The sequence below is a fragment of the Fukomys damarensis genome, unplaced genomic scaffold (genome assembly GCF_012274545.1).
Source record: "Fukomys damarensis isolate Sample0158 unplaced genomic scaffold, DMR_v1.0_HiC HiC_scaffold_19, whole genome shotgun sequence".
NCBI lineage: Eukaryota > Metazoa > Chordata > Mammalia > Rodentia > Bathyergidae > Fukomys > Fukomys damarensis.
Genome location: NW_022900931.1, coordinates 58,267,614 through 58,289,178, shown reverse-complemented (window position 1 = coordinate 58,289,178; position 21,565 = coordinate 58,267,614). Strand labels below are relative to the sequence as shown.

Genomic DNA, 21,565 nt, shown 5'->3' with positions numbered 1-21,565 from the left:
AAAAAAAAAAAAAAAAAAAAAGAATTCAAATTGCCAGAAGCTGAGTATTGGGAAGGGAATGGATGTTTTGGGAGGAGGAACAGGATAGGGATTCTAAGCCTAAAGGTGGGGAACAGGGGTAGGGGATGGGGGTGGGTTTTTGGAGGGTAAGGGGTGTTAGCCAAAAGCCATGCAGAAGGTCCCAGATGTGGGGCTGACCTGTACGTCTCCCGCCTGCTTCATTGGGTTATAGACAGAGACAAGAAGGGTTACCCCAGCCCTGCAGAGAACCCCAGGCCCAACTCCACCCTGACAACAACCACAACTCCTCTGTCCCACCCTGCCACCCATCCCTTAGCTGGCCATTTCTAGCTCCTGGTTGGGTGGATGGGTTTGTTCCTTATGAGCCCAACGAGGGCAGTTGTAGGATGGGGGAGAGGAAAGGGAGGAGATGGGAAAGCAGGAGATGGGGGATAGGACAGAAAGAACTGCTCTGAGAGCTACAGGAAATGTGACCATGACAGGGCAGGCGGGCTGGGTGGGGTGGGGGTCAGAGAGGAATCCCTGGGGGCTACTCCCTGCCTCCCTGCTAAGACCTCTTCCCAGAAGAAAGCACCCACCTTGGCCATTTTGCTCTTGTTGTCAGCAGTCAGAAAGGACATGTTGTTGATCTCATTCTGAACCACAAAGTTCTGCTCCTCTCGTTTGAAGTTCTGGTGGGGGGAAGTAGTGTCGGGGGTCAGCGGGGTGAGGGAGGGAGGGCGCCTGCGGACAGAAGCTTCTCCGCTCATGGAGAGGACAGTGGCATGGCAGGGACTCACGTGGGACTTGGACCAGTAGATGAAGATCTCGCCCACCATCCTGAACAGCTCCTCGGCGTTGGGGTTGGGTTCTGTCAGCCAGTGCGCCCTGGGATCAGCGAAGGGGCTGGTGAGGGGACCAGAATCCCCAGGGAAGGGGCCACCCAGAGAGCTCAGGAGAGGGCAGGGGATCAGGAACATCCAATGAGCAGGATGGAGTTTTCTAGTGAAATCTGACCATTCACATAAACATTTAGATATTGTATTGACTATTGCTTTTCTAAAAATTTCTCCTGTTTCTCTAACCTTTTTATGGAAATAAGAGTATACACATAAGGGGGCTAGGGATTTGGCTCAGTGGTGTCGCCGCCTGCCTCACAAGCACAAGGACCTGAGTTCGAGAGTATACACATAAGGAAACATCAACTTGCTTAATTGTCACAAAATGAACACACACAGAACTGCCTCCCAAAGAGAACTTATCTGTCCCACAAAGCTCCTTCCCTCCTCTCCTTCTGTCCTTATCTGTCCCTCATCCTTCCCCCTGAAAGTTGACCTGCATCTGGTCTGCTAGACCACAAGTTATTTTTATCAGTTCTTAAACATTACATAACTCTGGACATGGGTACTTTTTTTTTGTTTTGTTTTGTTTTGTTGGTACTGGGGATTTCCCTTTGCGAGGCAGGTGTGGCACAACTGAGCTCAATCCCCAGTCCCTCATTTTTTTTTACTGGCTCCTTTCCCCGAACCTGATGTGTGAGACTTGTTCGTATCGTTATATGTCAGAACGTGTTCACTTTCACTGCTGTGTACTGTTCTGTTGTGAACAGAACACAATTTGTTCATTGCCTTTGACCCCACCCTCTCATCCCTAGAAATCTACTATAGCAATAACCACTTGTGAGCACAGAAATGGATGGATGCAACATTGTTAGTCACAGAGAAATCAGAAATAACCTAAATAACCCACCCAGCGAAGACTGGCAAATATCAAGCTGTATCCAGCTGCAGAAAGTGCCGTACAACCCCACGGCAAAAGAGGAGGATCCATGCAGTTGTGCCCCCTTATCAGTGGGGTACGTGGTCTGAGGTCCCCTGTGGATGCCTGAAACTGGAAAGTGCTGAGGCTTTGATACAGCTTGCTAAGGCGACACTGCCCTGCACGTGGGGTTTCAAGCAGTGAGAAATCTAAAAGGGCTGGATTTCGTTGGGCCAAGATGATAAAAGCCAGAGGGGACAAGGAGGAAGGAACAGAGGTGGGGTGGGTCAGCCAGGGGTTGGAGAAGCAGATGTGGGTCAGGCTGAGGGATGGCCCAGTGGATCTGGGAAACCAGAGTCCGGATGCAGTATGTGTGGACAGGCTGGGGCCATGCTGACCTGTTGTTGTCCACGTAGCGGATAAGCAGCGGGTAGAGAGCGTACAGGTCCCGGCAGAGCACGGAGAACTCATCTCGCACCAGGACCTCACCCTCCTCGGCTTCTGCCTTGGCCTCCAGACGCAGCTGCTCCTCCTCAGCTACCACCTTCCCAGCCCGCTTGCGGAGGCGACCGATGGTGGGGATGAAGTGGGAGCGCAGGAGCTCAGGCCGAGCACGGCTCACGATGGGCTGGGCAAACACTGCGGGAATGCAGAGCAGGTGTCACTCGTTCCTGACCTCTGACCTCTGACCCCACCTCTCACCTCCAGCATAGCCCTTGGTCTTCATTCCCAGCCCATGTCTGCCAAGCGGTACCTTTGACCCAGCGATGGTCATCTGACCCCAGCCTGACTCTAGCCTCTGAGCCCACATCCTCCTCTTCCACTCCTGACCACAGCCCTGACCTCTGACATTGCCCCTGAACTTTGATCCTAACCAAAGTTCCACAACTGAACCTACAGCCCAGGCCCTATCCTGTGATCGCAGCCTGACATAGTCCCCGATCTCTGAGCCCCAACAACTGAACCCTAAGCTGCTTATCTTAACCGGCCTGACTCCAACCCCACTCCTCAACCCTTGACCTGGCCCGTACCCAGACTCTGGCCTCATTATGTAATTTCTGACTATGACCCTGGCTTCTTAGTTCAGACCCTGACTTCTGACCCTATCTCTCTGATGCTAGTCCTGAATCCCAACTTAACTAATCAAAAGCCTGATTTCTGACAAGAAACTTTTTTGGGGGTGGGGGTAGGGTGGTGGGGAGAGACCAGTTTTTGCTACCTAACCCATCAAGAACCATCAATTCTCACTGAACTTGAGAATCTTAACAATATAAAGACCCATTTCCTGACCTCTGGCCTAGAACCCTAACTGTTCATCAGGGACCCTGAAACCTGACCTGGCCCTCTGAGGAACTCAGGCTTCTGACTCAGCTTCTCACCTCAGATCTAACCCTCTCCAAGACTCCAGAAATTCACAACCCATTCCAGAGGACTCTCAGGACCCACCCACCCACCCAGAGCTCTGTGACACTGATTCTGACCCCGGGAAGACCTGTCCTTGGACCCTCCCCAACTCCCAGGAGTCCACAGGGCCCTGGACCTCCTTCTGCCTCCATCTGGGCCAGGGACCCCGCAGCACACTGGCCCCCACAGGCCCAGTGCCCTCACCCACCAGCAAGCCGCTTCATCCACGAGGCCTCGTCGATGCCCAGATTGTTGACAATGATGCGCAGGATGTTCCCCAGCAAGGAATTGAGATGGTCGGAGGTCACAGCCGTGCAGGGTGGGGGGGCACGACCTGGCAGGGCAGGTGGGGGTGCCTCGGGGCCGCGCTCCCACCAGCGGGGCAGGTAGCTGCACAGCATGGGCAGCGTGATCTCAATGACATGTGGCATCTCTGTGTAGCGGGCCCCCGACTCGGCCAGGCCCCCAATATCTGCCATCAGCCGCTCCAGCACTGGGATGTCAGGACACATCTCCTCCACACTGTTGGGGAGCCCCAGGACTGGGGGTACAGGCAGGGGTCAGGGCACACCAACCCACTGCCCCCAGGCCTCAGTGGCCTGACCTCGTGTACATTAACGAGTCTCCCAGACCCCATTCTTCCGATCCCACCCCCAACTCAGCCAGGCCCACACCCTGACTTTGAAATTCAGCGGCCCCCTAAGCCCTTCACATCCCCAGGCCCAGCTGTTCCCTAAAGTTGAACTCAAAGTCGTCTCACTTCTAGACAGCTCCACTCCTAAAATCTTGCACGCTCCACCTTGCCATGCAGCAACTCCAGAAGGGGCCCTTTCCGACCCAGGCAGCCCTGCCTTCTCTTTCTCTGAATCCTGCACTCTGATTCTGTCCCTTGGAACGCACTCGCTGGCTTCCTACTGAGGGCCGGGCTCTGGGTGTTGGGCACAGAGCAGTGGTTAGAAAGACATTTCCTGGCTGAAGGTCTGTTTCCCTGAGACCCACATCCCTATCTACTCTCTGCCCCCGACTGGGAGGTCGAGAGATTTCTGTCATTTTTGTCTGGTCACTGCTGAATCTCAGGATGGTACCTTCCTTGTCCATAGAAGGTGTTCCATAAATGTTTGTTGAATGAACAATGAATGAACGAATGAACCCATGCTCCCTAATCCTCCCTGGGTCCTTAAGCTTCATGGAGCCTTCATTTGCTATTACTTCCCAAACACCCCCAAATGCCAACCCTGACCTATTCTCCCCGGGTAACAGCCAGGACTCCCAAACTCTGGGATTCCTGCCTGTGGAGCACCCATACCTTGGGGTACCCTCAGCCTCTCATAGCCTAGATTTGAGGATCATGTTACCCGCAAGGGGGGCCCTCCCTGGGGCCTGCGCTGGGTAGAATGTGACCCCAGACAGCTCCAGCCCCACATGACTCACTGGCCCGCTCCCGGGGAGACTTAGTGGTGTAGACAGAGCAGGCGTTGTACTCATTCAGCTGTGGCTCCAGGAACGCCACCGGCATGGCTGCTGCCAGACGAGACAGGCACTCACCGAGGGCTGGCCGAAGCCTGGAAGAAGGGCTGTGTTTAGCTTCCGTGTGCCTTGTCCTCTGGATCCCGAGTCCCAGCCCCACCACACAGAGATGGCGGCCCTTCTGCCCCCCCACCCAGAGTCCTCTGGGGGCAGAGACCCTGGCTACCAGGTCTGTTTTGTGCTGTTTGAAATGGTTCTACACCCCGTCCTGTTTCTGTGTGTCCCCAACAAGGGCAAGCTTGTTCTCCAGAGAGAAGCAATCGGGCATCCTGGCCAGCAAGTGCCAGGATCCCACCTGGCCCCTACTCAGTGGCTTCCACCTCGGCGCTGACCTCCCCGGAGCGCCCTCATGTGGCAGCCACTGGGAAGTGCAGCTAACCCAGGATATTGGCTACAGAAAAATTTGAACATCTCTCCCTTTTCACCTCCCCATCTTCTGCGGCTCCCTCCCTTCTCCTCCAGCCCCACAGCACCCATACCAACCCTAAGTATGTCTGCCTTTCCTTACTTTTCCACGTAGGGGTTCCTGGTGGTTCCCAGAGAGTAGATACTGCACAGTGTTCGGTAGCAAGAGACCTGGACGTCATCCACTGAGGGGAGAGAGGGAGGGCGAGGGTCTGGGATGCGGCCACTGGACCAGTCCTCCACATGCACCGCCCTTGTCTCCAAGTAGACAGGCAGTGGGTAAGGGCAGGGCCATAGAGGCAGCGTGACACAAGCAAGGACCAACTCTTAGCCTCAGTTTCCCTACCGGTAACAGGGATGATTATAACACCTCCTCGTGGAGTGGCTGTGAGAAGCAAATGAGGTAATTATTGAAACTTTAGAATGGGGCATAGAGCAGGCACTCGGTAAAGGCTGGTGTCCTTTCCTTGGACCTCTTTGATGAAAGCAACAAGTACTTCCTCCAGAAAAATGCAAACTCACGTAATCCTGGCTACACTTTCAAATTGTCGGCACACCACCCAGAGAGCCAAGTTAAGACCCTCACTGACTTCGCAAATGTCCTGAGGCAAAGAGTGAGCAGTGACTGTTCTTGATTTAAAAGAGACATCAGAGGGCCGGGGATTTAGCTCAGTGTGCCACACTTGCCTCACAAACTCAAGGTCCTGAGTTGGATCCCTGGTAACGAGTGAATGAACAAACAAATTTCAGAGACATAGCCAAATGCAACTGGAGCCACCGACAGGATTCTGAGTTGTTTTTTAATCAGAGACAAGCTGGGCATGGTGGTGAATGCCTGATATGCCAGCTTCTTGGGAGGCTGAGTCAGGAGGGTCACCTGAGCCCAGGACATTGAGACCAGCCAGAGCAACATATCAAGACCGCTCTCTATTCTTTCTTTCTTTTCTTTTTTTGTACTAGGGATCCAAGTCACAATCTTGTGCTTTCAAGGCAGGCACAGTGCCACTGAGCTACATCCCTGGCCAAGACTCATCTCTAAAACAAAAAGCAAAACAAAAAAAGAAAAAAAAAATCAAAGACACTTTCCGGGTGATGAGGGTGACTAAATATAGTCAGGTGAGGTGTGATGGCGACACTGTGGTTATATGAGAGAAGGTTCCGGTTCTAAGAGGTGCAGCCCAAATGTTTAGGGATGAGGCGGGTCAAGGCGGGTAGGGTTCAGAAGTTTGACCCAAATTTTATAAATACTTTCACCCATAGAGTGAAAAGCAAAGTACATGGGAAAATTATTAACAATTCTTTTCTTTCAGTATTTTTGTGAGTACTGGGATTATGGGCAAGCACCACCACACCTAGCAGTAGAGTCTAATTTCAAATAAAACAACAAGCTCAGAGAGGCCCTCACTATCCCGGGTCCCCACACCCATTGGCCTTATATCCCATGCTGGTCACCTCCCGCATGGGTGTCCCCTGGGACCCTTGCAACTACACTGTCTCACAGCACCTGAGCATCTCCCCCAAACTCACTACTTCTTCTCTCTGTACCTCAGGGAGGCCTCACTATCCTTAGGTCCCCAGGCCCGGCCTTCACTCTGAACTCTGCCCTTTTCCAGCCATCCTCCCCTGCTTCTGAGTCTCTCTCTGCCCCTCCTGCCTTTCCACTGGCTCCACCTGGTCCTGGCCACATCTTAGAAGGCTCTCTGGGGTATCTGTTCCCACAGTGTCATGCTTCATGTTTTCTGTGTCTCTTCAACACCCTGCTGTGTGTCACGGGCTCTGTGCATGGTGTGGCAAGCTCCAGGCAGGGTCGCACCCCTTGTGTGACACATAGTAAGGTAAACAGCAGACACTGCTCACTGACTCCCACGCTCAGCTCCCACCTTCTTCCTGTTCTTTTCTTCTCTCTAGTAGGAGACTCTCCACCTCAATATTTAACCCAGCACGCTACCTTTCAGGGCAAAGGCTCCTTTCCCAGCCTCCTCTGGAAAGACATGTGGCCGTGTGCCAAGTTTTGGCCAATGGATGCAGGCAGAAGTAACAGGACCCCTCTAGGTTATCCCTCTAAAATAATGGAAGTGCTATCCTCTGTTTTTCTCCTCCGTCAGTACCCAGAAGAAATAGGTGATGGCAAACCCTCTTGGCCCATGTGGTTAAAAGCGATGGTTCATGGAAGGCAGAGCAACAAGATGGAAGGAACCTGGGCTTCTGATCCTGACTCACAAATAGATGGCTGCATGAAGAAGAGAGAAACTTCTAGCTTGTTTGGGCTACAGAGACTCAGGGTCTTTGATTTAAGCAGTTGAATTCATATCCTAGTGAACTTACTGTTACCTAAAATTCACTGAAAGCCACCTATTTAAACACCTCCCAATTCCCACCCTTGGGCTCAAGGGCCCTTACGGATGACGTCGTCTCCGAACTGGTGCTGGGCGATGTGCTGGAAGAGGGTGGTAAGGACGGGCAGCAGGGCCACCGTGGTGTAAGTGAGGTTCTGGCCCACGCCTTTCACCTGCGTGCGTGCCTGGGACACCTTGCCTAGCCGTAGATTCTCTACCATCTTCTCGATGTCCTCCGAGGCACTCTCAAAGAAGGAGCGGAGGCCAGCCTTCACGATCTCAGGGCCTGACTTCATCACAGTCCTGGGAGGGAAGTTGGGGAGACACTCAAGTGGAGAGGCTCGGTTTGGAGGAATCTAGAAGGACAGGGGCCAGGGCTGAGGCCACGATTAGAGGGGGAGTGGACACCACCAGCACAGTCTTACCTGGCATCCAGGGAGCGTGCCAGGATGTGCAGACAATTGACCACAGCTGGGGCATCAGTCCCTGTGGGAAGAAGGCTGAGGGTAAAGGAAGGGCCACCAGACAGCCCCTGCCCCTCTGTCCCCACCTCCTGGCTAGGTCAGCACACCATTTACCCGCCCCTGTCCCCCACCCCGGTCCTGACCACTCTGATGTACTTCCTCCATCTCAGTTCTGATCTGTCTAGGGACAGTGGCCTGGGAGCCTCATGAGGCCAGGCTCAGGGCTATCCCAGTCACTGCCTTTTCCCCAGGGCCACCCAGTCTATAGCCAGATAGCAAGAAAGAGCACAAGGGAAGCTGTTCAAATTAAGACTGAGGCTGGAAATCTTTTTTCCTGGTGGGACTGGTGATAAGGAAGAGAGATCAGGCAGAAAGGCTCAGGAGCAAGGTTACTTACCGAAGAGAGAGACTCGGTGGCGGACAAGAGCAGCAAGTTTGCAGAAGAGGCTGAAGAGAGAGAAAGGGACAGGACAGGGAAGGGGGAGTGAGGAGGCTGAGGAGACGAGGGTAGTGGTGACGTAGAGGAGTCAGGGAGAGAAAGGACAGGGAGAGAGGGCAGAAGACAGAGCCAGGAGAAGGACGGATGATGGCGAGGAGGATAAGGGAGATGAACAAGCTGGAAAGTCACAGGCAACAGCTGGCATGTGGGACGCTGAGGGGCGCATCTGCCCTGTGGTCAGGGTGACCAGTCTGTCCCAGTTTACTTAAGGGTCCTGCATCCTGGGAAACCTCTTGGTCCCAGGCAAACCAGGACAGTTGGTTACCCTAGCCCTTCTGTCACCTCAGCAGGTAGAGGACAGAGCCCCCAAGGGCCAAGGTTGGGAGTGAGTGGCCCCAGATTACAATCCTGTGAGGTCAGGGGGCTGGGTCAAGGTCACGGGGGGCCCACCTGGTGATCATTTCCTTCTCCTTGTTGGAGGCGTGGCCACCACTGCCCAGCACTTTGGCTGGTGTGGACAGGAAATAGAGGCAGTGGTTGGTGAAGTACTGGTTGATCAAAGGGAGCAGGATCTGGAGGCGAGGAAGGAGATGAGGGGGTAAGTGAGGGGTCATCTGGTTCTCAGTCCCTTCCAGCGTTGGAGCCCATCTCTCACCTTGGCAAAGAATTTAATCTCCTGTTCGTGTGGGGATTTTTCTACGCGTCCACTGCTGACTACAGCCTCTGTGGGGGAAGGCAGACAGAGGTCATGATGGGTTCAAGACTGGGAATCCAGCATGTTCTGATGCGAGGGACTCTGATGGCAGAGTTAAGAAATGATGGGAGATAAATACTTGTATGAAGTCACCTTTATCAGCTTTTAGATAAACCTTTCCCCACTACCTCTCATGTGATCCTCTTCTCTCCTTCTCCCCTCCCCCCCGGTACTGGGGATTGAACTTGGGACTTTGAGCTTGAGAAGCAGGCAGTGGAACCACCAAACTAAATCCCCAGCCCTGATCTTCCTAATTTCTTGATCAAACCCTTCCTGAAGCTCAAAGTAGGGAGAACAAACAAGACCGGTAGTAAGGCCATAGAGCATCCCTTCCTCACCCATCATAGCACTTTTCTTTCTGAACTTCAGTATCTGGTTCTGAGTGAATCTGGCATACATGAATAAGTAAGGCAAATGAAAAAAATTGATATAAATATTAATTTGAAAATGAAAATTAATTTCAGTTGTTCGTGGTGATGCACGAGACAGTAGGACTGCGAACTGCAGCCAGCTTGGGAATCCAGCAACTCAGCAAGACCCTGTCTCAAAAAAAAAAAAAAAAAATGTAAAGGGCAGGGGATGTATCTTCGTGCAAAGGCCCTGCATTCAATCCTCAGTGACCCCCTAATCAATGTCAAACAAGAATAGCGATAGGAATAAAATTAGTGACATAACACTGGCTCCAATTATTAAACATCTGACCTGTCCTGGTACCGTGAAAAACATCATCCCTGTAGTCTCCTCCCGACAGAGTCGGTACCCCCTGTTTTCCAGATGAGGCAACAGTGAAATAATGACTCCGGGTCACACAGCCAGGAAGCGACAGAAGGGTGGCAGTTATAGTGAGCTGTATCCCCATGTGGCCGATGAGGAAAAAGGTTCAGAGAGGGGCAGGAGCTGCCAAGGTGGGAGCAGCAGGGAGGCTCAGCTGTAGGCTGAGCTAAGTGCGTGTGAAACTTGCGGGGCAGGAGGGGGTCCTGGAGGTGGCTCTCACAGGGAAAGCTGGGGTCTTGGGAAAACTCTAGGGGCCCTAGCTGGGACTCTTAGTGACATAGAAGAGGCATCTGGGGGACATCCCAACAGTCTCAGCCATCAAAACAGAGCCAGAATTGGCCCAGGTCTCATTTCTGCTCCTGCTTCCACCCCGGCCAAGCCAGAGTGGCTCTGGACACCGTGTCAGGTCCCTCCCTCTCCTGCTCAGACCCCTCCTGTGGCTCTGTCTCACTCAGGGTAAAGGATGATGGTCACATCACGGCCTGTATTCATTAAATTTACATCCAGTTGCACACTCCCTATACCCCTACCCGGCATTGATTTCTTCTTCCTGTAACTCTAACCACCTCCTAACATCCTGCATCATTTAGTTATTTATGATGTTAACTGTCTGCACTGCAGGAAGGGAGTTGCAGAAAGGCAGGATCTTTGTCTTCTTTTTTGGTACCGGAGGATCAAACTTGGGACCTTGTGGTTGCGAGGCAGGCAGTGGAACCACTGAACTAAATCTCCAGCCCAGGATCTTTGACCGCTATAAATCCACCAACCAACAAAGCCTGGAGCATAGTTGATGCTTATTAGATGAGGGGAGGAGGGATAAATATGAATAGGTTTCCTAGGTGAATCTGTAGGCGAGGCAGAAACTGGGGAGGGGATTCTTCCTACCGAGGTGAGCGATGAACTCTTGGGAAATGTCCATCCAGCGCAGCAGCTGCTGGAGGAAGCCAAAAGCAAACCGCTTCTCAATGGAAGACGTGTCCAGTTCCATGTCCTTAAGGCCTCTGCAAGAGGCAGAGCAGGATCAGCTCAGATGCAGGGCCTGCCCTGTTTCCTGTCCCTCTGCTCCTCCAGGTCCTCCCTCTGCTGACTTCTTCCTTCTCCCAGGTCACAGCTCCTCTGTGCCCCACTTCGGGCCCAATCTCTGCCTATGCCACGCCCACCTCCTTTAGACCCCGCCCCTCCCGCCGGCTCCTCCCTCTGGCCCCGCCCCTTCCAGCTTCTGCCTGCGACTTCCCGAAGCCTTCCCGTGGGGCCTGGCTCACTTGCCTGGTGACAGCATAGCCATTCATTTGCAGGAATTTGAGCAGCTCCTGGGCCTTCTCCCGATCTCGTGCCTTCTCTTTGGCTGTAAGCGTGTCATAGGGGACTAGCAGGGGATGCGACCCACCGCCTGGGGAGACAAACACCAGAAATCAAGGTGGAGGAGAACCTCAGGCTATTCTGCAGGGTTTTTTCGTTTTGTTTTGTTGTTTTTGTTTTTGTGGTACCCGGTATCTAACTCAGGGCCTTGCACTTGCAGGGCAGGCGGCGGCACCACTGAGCTAACTCCCGGGCCCTGTTCTGCAGTTAAGAGCATGCACAATGACAGTGATAAAGGAGGAGATAAAAATAATAACGGAAGCACTGCTTTCCAACTCGCTCACCACAACCCTAGGGTGGCAAACAGTTATTGCATTCTACAGACGCAGAAACAGAGGGGGTGAAGGCAGTCGTTCAGAAGCCACGCTACGAAGCCAGGACTCACAGACCCTCACCCTTGGCCTCCAGCTCTTGCTTTTTCTTCCGCCCCCATGTGTTATGGTAATTTTCTGCCAGTTGTTCTGCCATGGCCTGGGGGTGGATGCAGAGTGAAGGACCAGATTCGGAGGATGCCTTCCACCCACAGACACCCCCATCTACCCCAAGTGAAAGATCAGAGGTCTCACCTGAAGCTCCCGGGACAGGGTAACTCCGCTGAGGTCAGGGGGCTGTGGGTTATAGCCTTCTCGTGGGTCGTAGGTCTGAGGGGGCAAGAAGAAGATGAGGGCTGCATGGGCTTACAGGAAGCCCAGGCTGGCCCCTCCCCTCCTCTTAGACACTTCCTCTACTGCCTGAAACTCCTTTACTCAAGTGATCCTCCTGCCTCAGCCTCCTGAGGCTTGCATTCCTGAGTCCCTCCTGTCTCTAACCCGTCCCCTCCTTTCCTCTGCCCTTTGCTCCTTCAGGCCATTGCAGTCTCCTTTTCCAGGTCACTTGGACCTCTACACATCTCTTCTGGACTTGCTTCTTTTGACTCCCACCTCCCCTTCTTGACCCTTCTCACCTCCCACCCTAGCCCCATGCCTTACCCAGACCTTCATGACCTCACCTGGGCAGATTGGGATATCTTCCGTGTCTTCTTCTTCTCTGTTTTTTCCTCCTCACCCTCCCTGGCCTTCTCTACGGTCCATTCCCAAGCAATCATGGCCTTCAAGGACTCCTTGATGGGCCAGCGGTAAATCTCCTTGTCCTGAAGTGGACAAGAGGGAGCAGAGTTGGTGCAATGGGATGGGAGGATTAGAGGAAGGAGCTCTTGGCTTGGGCCCCTGTCTCCAGAGTCCCAAGAAAGGAAAATCCTCAACTATGTGGCTGGGAAGTGGTTCAGCTGGATTCAAGCCCAGGTCTCTCATGTGCTCCGTAACAGAGCATCCCAAACACAATCTCATCATCCCATCTTACAGGAGTCTCCGAGTCTTACGCTCAAGAGATCAAACTCACACCCTGATTCTTCTAAGAGAAGGGACACTAGAAATCTGGGGTTCCCCAGGGAAGCAACCCAGTATGAGAGAAAATAGTCTGTGGGTGGGGAGCTCTAAGCACTGATCCACCTGGATACAAACCTCTGACACTGCCTCAATCTTTCCTGAACCCCTGAATGTGGAGGTTTCATTTCGACCCCCAGTATAGTCCCCAAGGCTCGGTCACCTTCTCTGAAAAGGTTTTGTATGGCCTCAGCATGGGGTGGGTCTTCAGTTCCTCGTCTATGTTCTCTCCATAGGACCAGTTGTTCTGGATCTAGAGGGGGATGGGGCAGGATGAGGGGAGGCAGCATGAGGGCACAGGCAGGAGGAACCCTGGAGGAGCTGAGAGCGCCAAGGAACCTGGGTAATCCAGGGAAAGCAGGGTGGCTCAGGGAAGGGTAGGTCTGCAGGACACTGTGGGTCTTGAGGAAGACTGGCAGGGGTGGGTGTTCCCAGGACAGGGACCCTGATGCCAACCTTGTCGAAGGCCCACTTCTCATGCGTGTACTCCGCAAACTTGTTAATGAAGGAGTCGAGCTTCTCCGGGATGATCACGCTGTTGGAGGGATGGCGCCAGCAGGTGTTGGGGCCAGTTCTTGCACCACCCCTGAAACCCTCTTGTTCACCTCAAACCCCACCTTCTCCCACCCCCAGTTCTCACTTGAGGGTCTCCACAGGTCGGGGATCAAAGTTGCCTTCAGCATCAACTGTGGCCTTCTTCTCTGCCTTGGAAGAGTATGAAGCATCCACGTAGTCAGGAGGCAGGGCCCCCGCGATGGCGCACAGGCAGGGCATGGCCATGCGGTACAGCTCCTGGTCATATTTCTGGGGATACCAAGGGTAGCGCAGGGGGACCCATCAGGCCTCACTGAGCTTTCCAACTCCGGAAATGATGACCTCCAACTCATACTAATCACTAACCCTCCTCCCTAACCCTCCAAACATGAATTATGGTCCTTCTCCCTGAAACCAAGCTTCAGGCCTGGCTAGACCCCCAAATCACCTCCACGTTACCCATCTCCAAGTCCCCAGACTAGAGTCCCGTGCAGAGCTGCTCCTTTCATGGAACCCCTCCAATTTGGGGATTTCATCTGGACCCCTAAGTCTGAGCCCCAGATCTTCTACACAGGCCTCTTTGGGGTCCCCTGCATGGCCAGACCTTATGTGCCAGGGAGTCAAAGATGCCCCAGAAGAGTTTGCGCGTGAGGTGCAGCTCTTCTTCTGAGGTGACCCCGAAGTTGGCCCAGCCGGTGGGGAGACAGTAGTATTTCCAGCAGCGCTCATAGTGGTTGGTGAGGAGCTGGGTGGGAGCAAGAAAGGACCCACAGGAGGGAGCATAAGCCGACGGAGGCAGTGCTTGAAATTATGAAGGAGGTTTGGACTATGCAAATGATATGCCATTAAGAGAAAGGATGGTATGTTTACTGGAGAACGGCCCTGGACAGTGTGTCAGGCAAAGTTAACATTCTCATTTTAGAGCCAGGATGGGCATTAAACTACAGTTGGCTTTGTCTGTCGTTTTACAGGAATAAGCATGCTAATAATCCATAAGTAGGGTGCAACGCACATGGGCATATGGGTAGAGTGCTCTGTGCTTATGCAGATTAGCATGCCAAATAGAAACACAGGCAAGAACCCATGCAAATATATGATAACTGAGAAGAGTGCCTCCACTATCCAATGTGCAGACTCGAAGTAGGGGCTAATTTAGACATGCAAAATAGCCACCATATCCGAGTTGGGGGTATCTCCTTATGCAAACCACTATGCAAATGAAAAAGCAGGAGAGACAGTGTGCAAATATTCAGAATAGCTGTGGTACTGTTTATTCAAATAAACGCACTCATTTGAATAGTGAAAGGCTGGTGGTCTAGGCATGCGAATAAAATGCTAATTACGGAAAGTACTGTGCCCCAACACAAAAATATGCGAATTGAGGCGGGGGCTGGCTCGCTTGGCTAGGCAAATTAAGAGCTAATTAAGGAATGTCAGAGGCACCAATAAAGCAAAGTGAATGTCCTGGGAATCTTGGCGAGCAAGTGAGGACGCTAATTGGTTTCTGCAAGGACACTGCTCTCACATGAGAGCTGATTAGCTGGATTGGGCGGTGCTGATACCACTGAGCCCCCTCGTCCAGAGCGGACCGAAGCAATGGAGGGCGCACGGGAGTGAGCCTTGCTCTCACCTTGAGCGGCATCTTGGCGAACTCGTTCAGGATGGGCACGTCGAACACCAGACGCCGCAGCAGGTGCTGGAGCATGGATGGGCGGATGTACCTGCAGGGGCAGCGCGGGGCGGTGGATCTCACCTGGAAGCCCGCCCGCCCGGAGGCCCCGCCCACTGAGTAACCTCGCCCACCGACGGCCCCGCCCACCTGCACAGCGCCATGAGGCAGTCCTCGATGACGTCGCGTTGCGCCTTAGTAAGCGAGCGGCCGCGGGACAGGCGGTAAATAGTGTGAAGCATGGAGTCCACCATGATAGCGCGGTGCTCGGTTCCCGCAAAGAGTGGCGCACACTTGGTGATGAGCGGCAGCACTGCCAGGCACAGGTAACGGTTCAGCGCCAGCGCCATCTCCGTGGTGCTGAAAGTGGCCTGGGACAGAGTGCGGACATCAGGCCCACTGCACGCCCCTGGGGTGGCTGTGACTCTCTCCCGGACAACTCTGGGCAAAGGACCAGGCTTCTGATCATTTCCCCAAATCTTGCTCTTTTCCCATCACTACCCTGCTCTCTTTATTACTTTGGACTCTACAGAATTTCAAACATGCACACAAGTCAGAAGCTGATATGAGCCCATTACTTGGATTTGACTAGTCTACAGAAACAGACGTTCTGCCTGCTTATTTCTTCTCCAATCCTCATCTTTTTTCTGTAGTTTTTTTTTGGGGGGCGGTTGGTTTGTTGTTGTTGTTGTTTTTTTGAGACAAGGTCTGGCTTTATAGTACAGGCTGGCCTTGAAATTTCCCACAGTATTTTCATGCAAGTCCCAGCCGTGCGCCCTTTTACTCACAGACCCTGAACTACGTCACTCCATTCTAACAAGCACTTGTATTTCACAGCCCCTGTTGCCATCATTATGTGACAGAATTAATCGTTTCATCTTCAGGATCAACTTTCTCCAGTTGTCTCAAACATTGTTTTATATTCAGTTGGGACGGTCTGGATCGGGGCCTCAGAAGAGTCAGCACGCTGCATTTGGCTGGCCAGTGTTTTAGGTCTTTTTATCTGTAACTGTTCCCTTTCCTCCTCTTGTAATGCTATTTATTTGCTGGAGAAACTGGGCCATTTGTCCAGCGGAATTGTCCACATTTCCACTTTGGTTTGATACTTCCTCGTTGTGTCAGTTAACTTGTTCTCTGCACTCTGTATTTCTCATAAATGTGTTATAGATTCAAGTTCCAGCGTCCCTTTCCCAGCTCACCCCTTCAGCAGTCATCCCTTTCCTGTTCCTCCCCAGCCAGCAACTTGTAAGGAAATCGGTCTCCAGCCTTACCTCCTGAGCTCTCTTGCACCGCCCCCCCCGCAGAGGCTCTGGCCCTGCCACCTTGAGGAAACTGTTTGTCAAGGTCACCACCATCTCCATTTTGCTCAATCAGTGGTCAGTCCTCAGTACTCATTTCTCTGGCCTTTCACCTTCTGTTGTTACTTTTGTACCCAGATTTTTTGGGTCCACAGTGCTGCCATCACTGAGAAGGACTGTGGGTGGGCAGTCTTAGAGATTGGCCTTCATACTCAGCTATATCCTGACCCCATTTTTAGTTTTATATTTTGAAACAAGTTCACTAAGTTGTCCTGGCCGAGCTTGAACTTGTGATCCTCCTGCCTCAGTTTCCCCAAGTGCTGGAATTACAGGCGTGTGCCACCATGCTAGCTAGAAAGATTGTTTTTATAACCGGAAGTTGGAGATCTCTACCTACTCTGCCAGAACACAAGTCTTTTCTGTTTGGATTTTTTTCCCCCTAACCGGATGGTGGTGGTGGTGGTGATGGTGGGATTTTGCTATGTACACAATTCCAGGACAAACACCCTTCTTGGGTGCCCTGTGGATGCAGAAAGGGTGGTCAGGGAAGCAGGGATGCTCACTGTGTCCAGAGATGCTGCTGCCCTCATGTCAGGAAGGAAGCCTACGTCCAACACATGTAACAGGAAGTCCTGGTTCTCGATGCCATAGACCCGGTCCAGGAAGAGCACCATGGATGCCTTGTGGTCCGGCACAAAAGAGGCTGACATTTTTGGCTGTACCAGGGCCCCATCTACAGGCAAGGAGGTCACCCGTCAGACATGTCCTTGAGACCCACTGGCTCCCTGCCCGGCATTGCTCCCTTGCCAAGTCTGGCCACTTTATACCTTTGCCCAGGGTGGGGATTTGCAGCGGGAGGCTGATGATGCCCACAAGGTCATCCAAGGGCACGAGGGATCGGAGGATGGCCCGGATCCTCAGGGCCTCACCCTTGCCGGCTTGGATTAGCTGGGGGTGGCAGATGGGGATAGGCAGTCATCAGACACCTGTGCCCCATTTGGACATTGCTCCATTCCATCCTTTCCAGACACTCCAATGGGCAGAGCAGACCTCCTTCCTGAGGAACTAAGTCTAGAGTTCCAGTCCTGACCCCTCTGTCTGTGCCTCTTCTATCCCCCCCCACCATTCTGGTCTGTTGCTGTCTGTCTCCTACACCGGACAGAAGATCCATGAGATCAGCATCTGTGGCTACGTTGGTCACTGCAGTGTCCCCAGCAATGCCTAGTCCAGGACCCCCACGGTGAGAGCCAACCAGTGTCTCCCAATGCCCAGATAAAGAGGACAAGGCTGGGTGCCCGTGCCCCTCCCTTCTGCCCCACCCTGGCATTTCCCATCTCACATGCATCTCTGGGGCACAGCGTCCCAGCAGGTCGATCAAGGCCGCATAGAAGGACATGATGGCGTGTCCCAAGTGCACCCGGTTTTCTTCGGGGGCTTCCTCACCAAAGCTGCAAGGGAGCAGGATGTTGAGGGTGGGCGTCCAGGGGTATGGGGAGGGAAGGGTGCCCTATAGGGTGGGAACCGGGAGACTCACTGTTCACGCCTTCTGTCCCTGCGGACACCTGGGCCGTCTCGTGCAGGATCCTCCGAGATGCGGATGGCCTCTTCGATGGCAGCCAGCAGCCCTGAGCCTCCCTCACCCCGCAGGGCTGGCCCGAAGCACTCAGGCTTGCGGATGAGCAGCCGCACCACCACGTTGGCGTTCTCCTCCACACTCTCACCTGGCCACCCCAGGGAGGTCAGAAGGTCTCATAAGCCTGGGGACCCCATGCAACCTGGGCACCCAACACTTCTAGGGACAAGGCTGGGTCCCTGTTGACCCCCAGTCCCAGCCTCTCTTGAGAGGATCCCTGACCTGGGCAGGCCTGAGGCTCAGGATGTAGACGGTTACACCCGGAGGCTTTGGCCACTGACCCCCACATGTCCAGCCCTGCACCACCATGCCCTGCCTCACCATTGACGAAGACAGCGAAGCGAAGGAAATCCAGGTAGCGCTCACCGCCGCAGGGGTTCCAGCCTATGTCCGGGTACCCTTTGGCCAGCAGCATGGGGCAGCTTTGGAGGCCACAGCCTGCCAGGTAGGACACGACCTGGGAACAGGAGGAGGCTTAGCCAGAGGCCAGACCCACATGCCCATCTCGCCCTGTCTCAGGCGTCTGTGCACCTCTGGAGCTCCTCGGCCCCCTTCATCTCTGGACCCTTCAGAAAATAACCCCTGTCCTATCCATACTCATCCCCACTGGGCCCACGGCAGCAGCCCCCTCAGGCTCCCTGCTACCCTCAGTCAGTTCCATGTACACCTGTGAACACTTGAGTCAGGTCATATGCCCTGGCCAGATGCTGTGGCTCTCTCTCAAAAGCCAGAGTCCCCAGTGTGACCCATAAGATCTCACATGGCCTGTCATTTCCCTGCTCTCTCCAGCCACTCATCTCTCACTTTCTCTGTTCCATCCACCCTGGTATCTGCTCAAACCGCCAAGGCTCACACTGCCTCTGGACCTTTGCACAGACTGTGCCTTCGGCATGGAATGCTCCTCGCCTGGTCTCTATCCGGCCCTCACCTCCTGAGCTTTACTCAACATCACTTTCTCAAAGTGACTTTCTCTGACCACTCTTGCCTAACTCAGACAACCTCTTGTTTTGTTTTGTTTGGTACCACAGATCAAACTCAGGACTTTGTGCTTGCAAGGCAGGCGCAGCACCCCTGAGCTACATCCCAGGCCTCAGTCACACTCTCTACACTTGATAGCTCTCTCCTTTCTCACTTGTTTTCCCTCTTAACGCCTGTCACTCACTAACAGCATGTTATTCATTCATCTTGTTATCCATCCTCCCAATGAGAAGGTCAGCTGCATGAGGACAGGGAGTTTTGACTGTCACACCACTACTTGGACAGGTCCTCACCTATAGTGTGTGCATGATAAATATTTGTTAAGTGAATAATTATATGATAGCAGCTGGCTGTTGTTGAGCACTGTTTCATAACAACTGCGTGCAGCTGGTTCTGTGACTCTGCTCATTGTCGAGCTGAGGTCATAGAGGCCTGGAGAGGCGGTCACTTATCCAAAGCCACACAGCAAGGGAGCTGACTCTAAGGTGCTGAACTCCAGAGCCACACATGGCCTCACAGCACGAAGAAGGCACTGCACTGCAGGGACCACCCAGCCAGGAGCGTAGGGTACGGATGTGCCCACCCTGCAGCGCCCCATGAATGGGCCCCTGGATGCTGTTATCTCCCAGCAAATTATTCCCCTCTGATTCTGGGCTGCCCAGAAACGCCCCCCAGGAGGGGCTCAGAGTCCACAGGTGTCCCAGCAGCCAGGGAGAGCCAGGCCTCTCCCTCCACACCTTCTCCAGGTCCTGCTCCTGCAGTGCCAAGGCCAGCTCATTGTTGTCGATGACAGAGGCAGCGGCCACGTCCAGGGGTGTGGAACCCTGCATGCCTGTGTGGGAAGAGAGAGTGAGGGCGATCTTCGGAGGGGCGCAGCTGCCTGTCTCACTCCCGTTTGTGTCAGCTCCGGAAGCCCTCCCTGTCCACCCCTTTCCTTTTCCTTCCTGTCTGCTCTGTGCTCCTCCATCCCAGGTCTGACCAGTGTGGGATGTCGCTGCCTAATGTGGGACCATCTTCATCATCACACTGTGAGCCCAGTGAGGGTCAGGCAGGGCTGTTTAGTCACTGCTGTGTTCCAGTGCTACTCATCACCCGCACATGCTGTGTCGGGCAGAGACTGAGCGTTTGTAGAATGCTGAATGAATGCAGGAGCTGGCGCAGCAGGCTCCAGGAGCAGCCCCTGGGGTCAGGCTTTCTCACCCAGGCCGATGCCGCTGTTCTCCAGCAGGTAGCTGAGGTGGTCAAACATGGAGCGCTGGTTCTGCCGGCTGATCCGGCAGAAGTAGCAGAGGAAGCGGCAGCAGCTCGTCACCATCTTGGGGAAGCGGATCTCCTGGGGTGGCAGGGTGGGCCCATGGTCAGTGCCTGCCATTTGTGGACTCTTCCTGAGTTCCCAGGCCAACCTCGGCCCTCACCTTGGATTCACCGCCCCCGAGGACGTTCACCATGACCTCCATGACTGTCTCATGCATGCCCAGCGCCCTCATGAGGTTGGGGTGTTGGTAGAAGACTTTGTTGTTCATGATGTTCCTGTGGACAGAGAATGTGTGGGGTCACCACAGGCGGGGTCGCCGTGTCTGGGGGAACTACTGCCATCATCACGATAACAACATTTATTTACCTTTCTGTATTCCTTTTTTTTTTTTTTTTTTAAGGTACTGAGGATTAAATGCAGGGCCTTTGCATCTCTGGCCCCTTTTTATTTTTTAATTTTGAGACAGGGTTACCTTAAGTTGCCCAGGTTAGCTTCAAACTTCTGATCCTCCTGCCTCAGCCTCCCAGAGTGCTACTATCATGCCTAAGCTTGACCTATTACTCTGCACCCTGCACCTTCCCCTTTACAGACTTGAACTCATTCATCCCTGTGTCCACTGGGGGATGGCAGGAACTATGATTGGCCCTATTTTCACAGGTAAGGAAACTGAGGCCTCAACCCAGGGCAGGCTCCCCTAGGACAGAGATCTCTGTCATGATACCATGCATGTCCCCAAGTGCTTACAGAGGCCTGGCACACAGTAGGTGCTTAATAGGTGCTGCTGAGGAATGGAGGAGCCACATTTGACATTTAAGGGCTCAATACCATGACAGCTGCTTTTTCAGATGGTTCGTTCGTTGTGTTCATTCATCCCTGTTTTCTTTAGAATGTTTTGCTTTGTTGAGACAGCATCTCACTCGTAGCCCGGGCTGGCCTTAAACTCATCATATCAAGAGGACTCTACATAGGGCACTGGCTGGAGGCAAACATGCCCCATGGGGAGGGGCCTCACCCGATGCTCTGGATCATGAGGTTCTCCTCCTGGGGGCCCATCTGTACAATCAGCAGTGAGCGGATCTGGCCCAGGCACTCGAGCAGGCTCATGGTGTCCTTCACAGAGGACAGCGAGATGGTGTATGCCCGCGGCAAGGCACGCAAGAGCTCGCCGAGCCCATCGTACTGCCGGTGCAGGAGGCTGAACATGGCCCGGACCAGCTCAGGGCTCTGCACAAAGTCCTCCTGGGCCCAACGGACCACCATGTGGGACACCAGCTCCTGCAGGGAATCTGGGAAAGGGACACAGGGGTCAGAACACAGAGCCGGAAGGATGCAGGAGAGGCCCCTCTTCTCACAGGCCTCTCAGGTACCAACCACCCTGCTCTAGCCATGCTGACCTTGGAGCGTGGAACTGTCTCTTCCTTTCATACCACTGGTCCTTTCCCAGATCTTTGCACATCTTTGCACACCTCTCTGTGACCCTTCCATCCCTGTCCCTCTTCCACCTCTCAGACCTTATTTTCCTTCTTAGCACCTAGGACTACCTGAAATCCATGTATC

General features: G+C 53.6%; 1 protein-coding gene across 1 annotated transcript in view; it reads right to left on the bottom strand.

Annotated features, from left to right (window-relative positions):
* Ryr1 (ryanodine receptor 1) overlaps window positions 1-21,565 on the bottom strand; it is a 123,215-nt gene that overhangs the window by 55,612 nt on the left and 46,038 nt on the right. The window contains exons 39-70 of the mRNA XM_010632870.3: window positions 21,021-21,294; window positions 20,169-20,283; window positions 19,954-20,086; window positions 19,491-19,585; window positions 18,097-18,232; window positions 17,677-17,863; window positions 17,482-17,590; window positions 16,970-17,090; window positions 16,706-16,875; window positions 14,995-15,215; window positions 14,806-14,896; window positions 13,780-13,920; window positions 13,282-13,445; window positions 13,098-13,176; window positions 12,805-12,894; window positions 12,209-12,349; window positions 11,787-11,861; window positions 11,616-11,691; window positions 11,128-11,251; window positions 10,747-10,862; window positions 8,989-9,056; window positions 8,784-8,905; window positions 8,292-8,341; window positions 7,856-7,916; window positions 7,495-7,733; window positions 5,198-5,279; window positions 4,594-4,724; window positions 3,371-3,703; window positions 2,157-2,397; window positions 801-888; window positions 600-692; window positions 199-213 (exon numbers count right to left, since the gene is read on the bottom strand). Of these exons, the coding sequence (XP_010631172.1) occupies window positions 199-213; window positions 600-692; window positions 801-888; window positions 2,157-2,397; window positions 3,371-3,703; window positions 4,594-4,724; window positions 5,198-5,279; window positions 7,495-7,733; window positions 7,856-7,916; window positions 8,292-8,341; window positions 8,784-8,905; window positions 8,989-9,056; window positions 10,747-10,862; window positions 11,128-11,251; window positions 11,616-11,691; window positions 11,787-11,861; window positions 12,209-12,349; window positions 12,805-12,894; window positions 13,098-13,176; window positions 13,282-13,445; window positions 13,780-13,920; window positions 14,806-14,896; window positions 14,995-15,215; window positions 16,706-16,875; window positions 16,970-17,090; window positions 17,482-17,590; window positions 17,677-17,863; window positions 18,097-18,232; window positions 19,491-19,585; window positions 19,954-20,086; window positions 20,169-20,283; window positions 21,021-21,294 (4,181 nt within the window). The remainder of the gene's footprint in view (window positions 1-198; window positions 214-599; window positions 693-800; window positions 889-2,156; window positions 2,398-3,370; window positions 3,704-4,593; window positions 4,725-5,197; window positions 5,280-7,494; window positions 7,734-7,855; window positions 7,917-8,291; window positions 8,342-8,783; window positions 8,906-8,988; window positions 9,057-10,746; window positions 10,863-11,127; window positions 11,252-11,615; window positions 11,692-11,786; window positions 11,862-12,208; window positions 12,350-12,804; window positions 12,895-13,097; window positions 13,177-13,281; window positions 13,446-13,779; window positions 13,921-14,805; window positions 14,897-14,994; window positions 15,216-16,705; window positions 16,876-16,969; window positions 17,091-17,481; window positions 17,591-17,676; window positions 17,864-18,096; window positions 18,233-19,490; window positions 19,586-19,953; window positions 20,087-20,168; window positions 20,284-21,020; window positions 21,295-21,565) is intronic.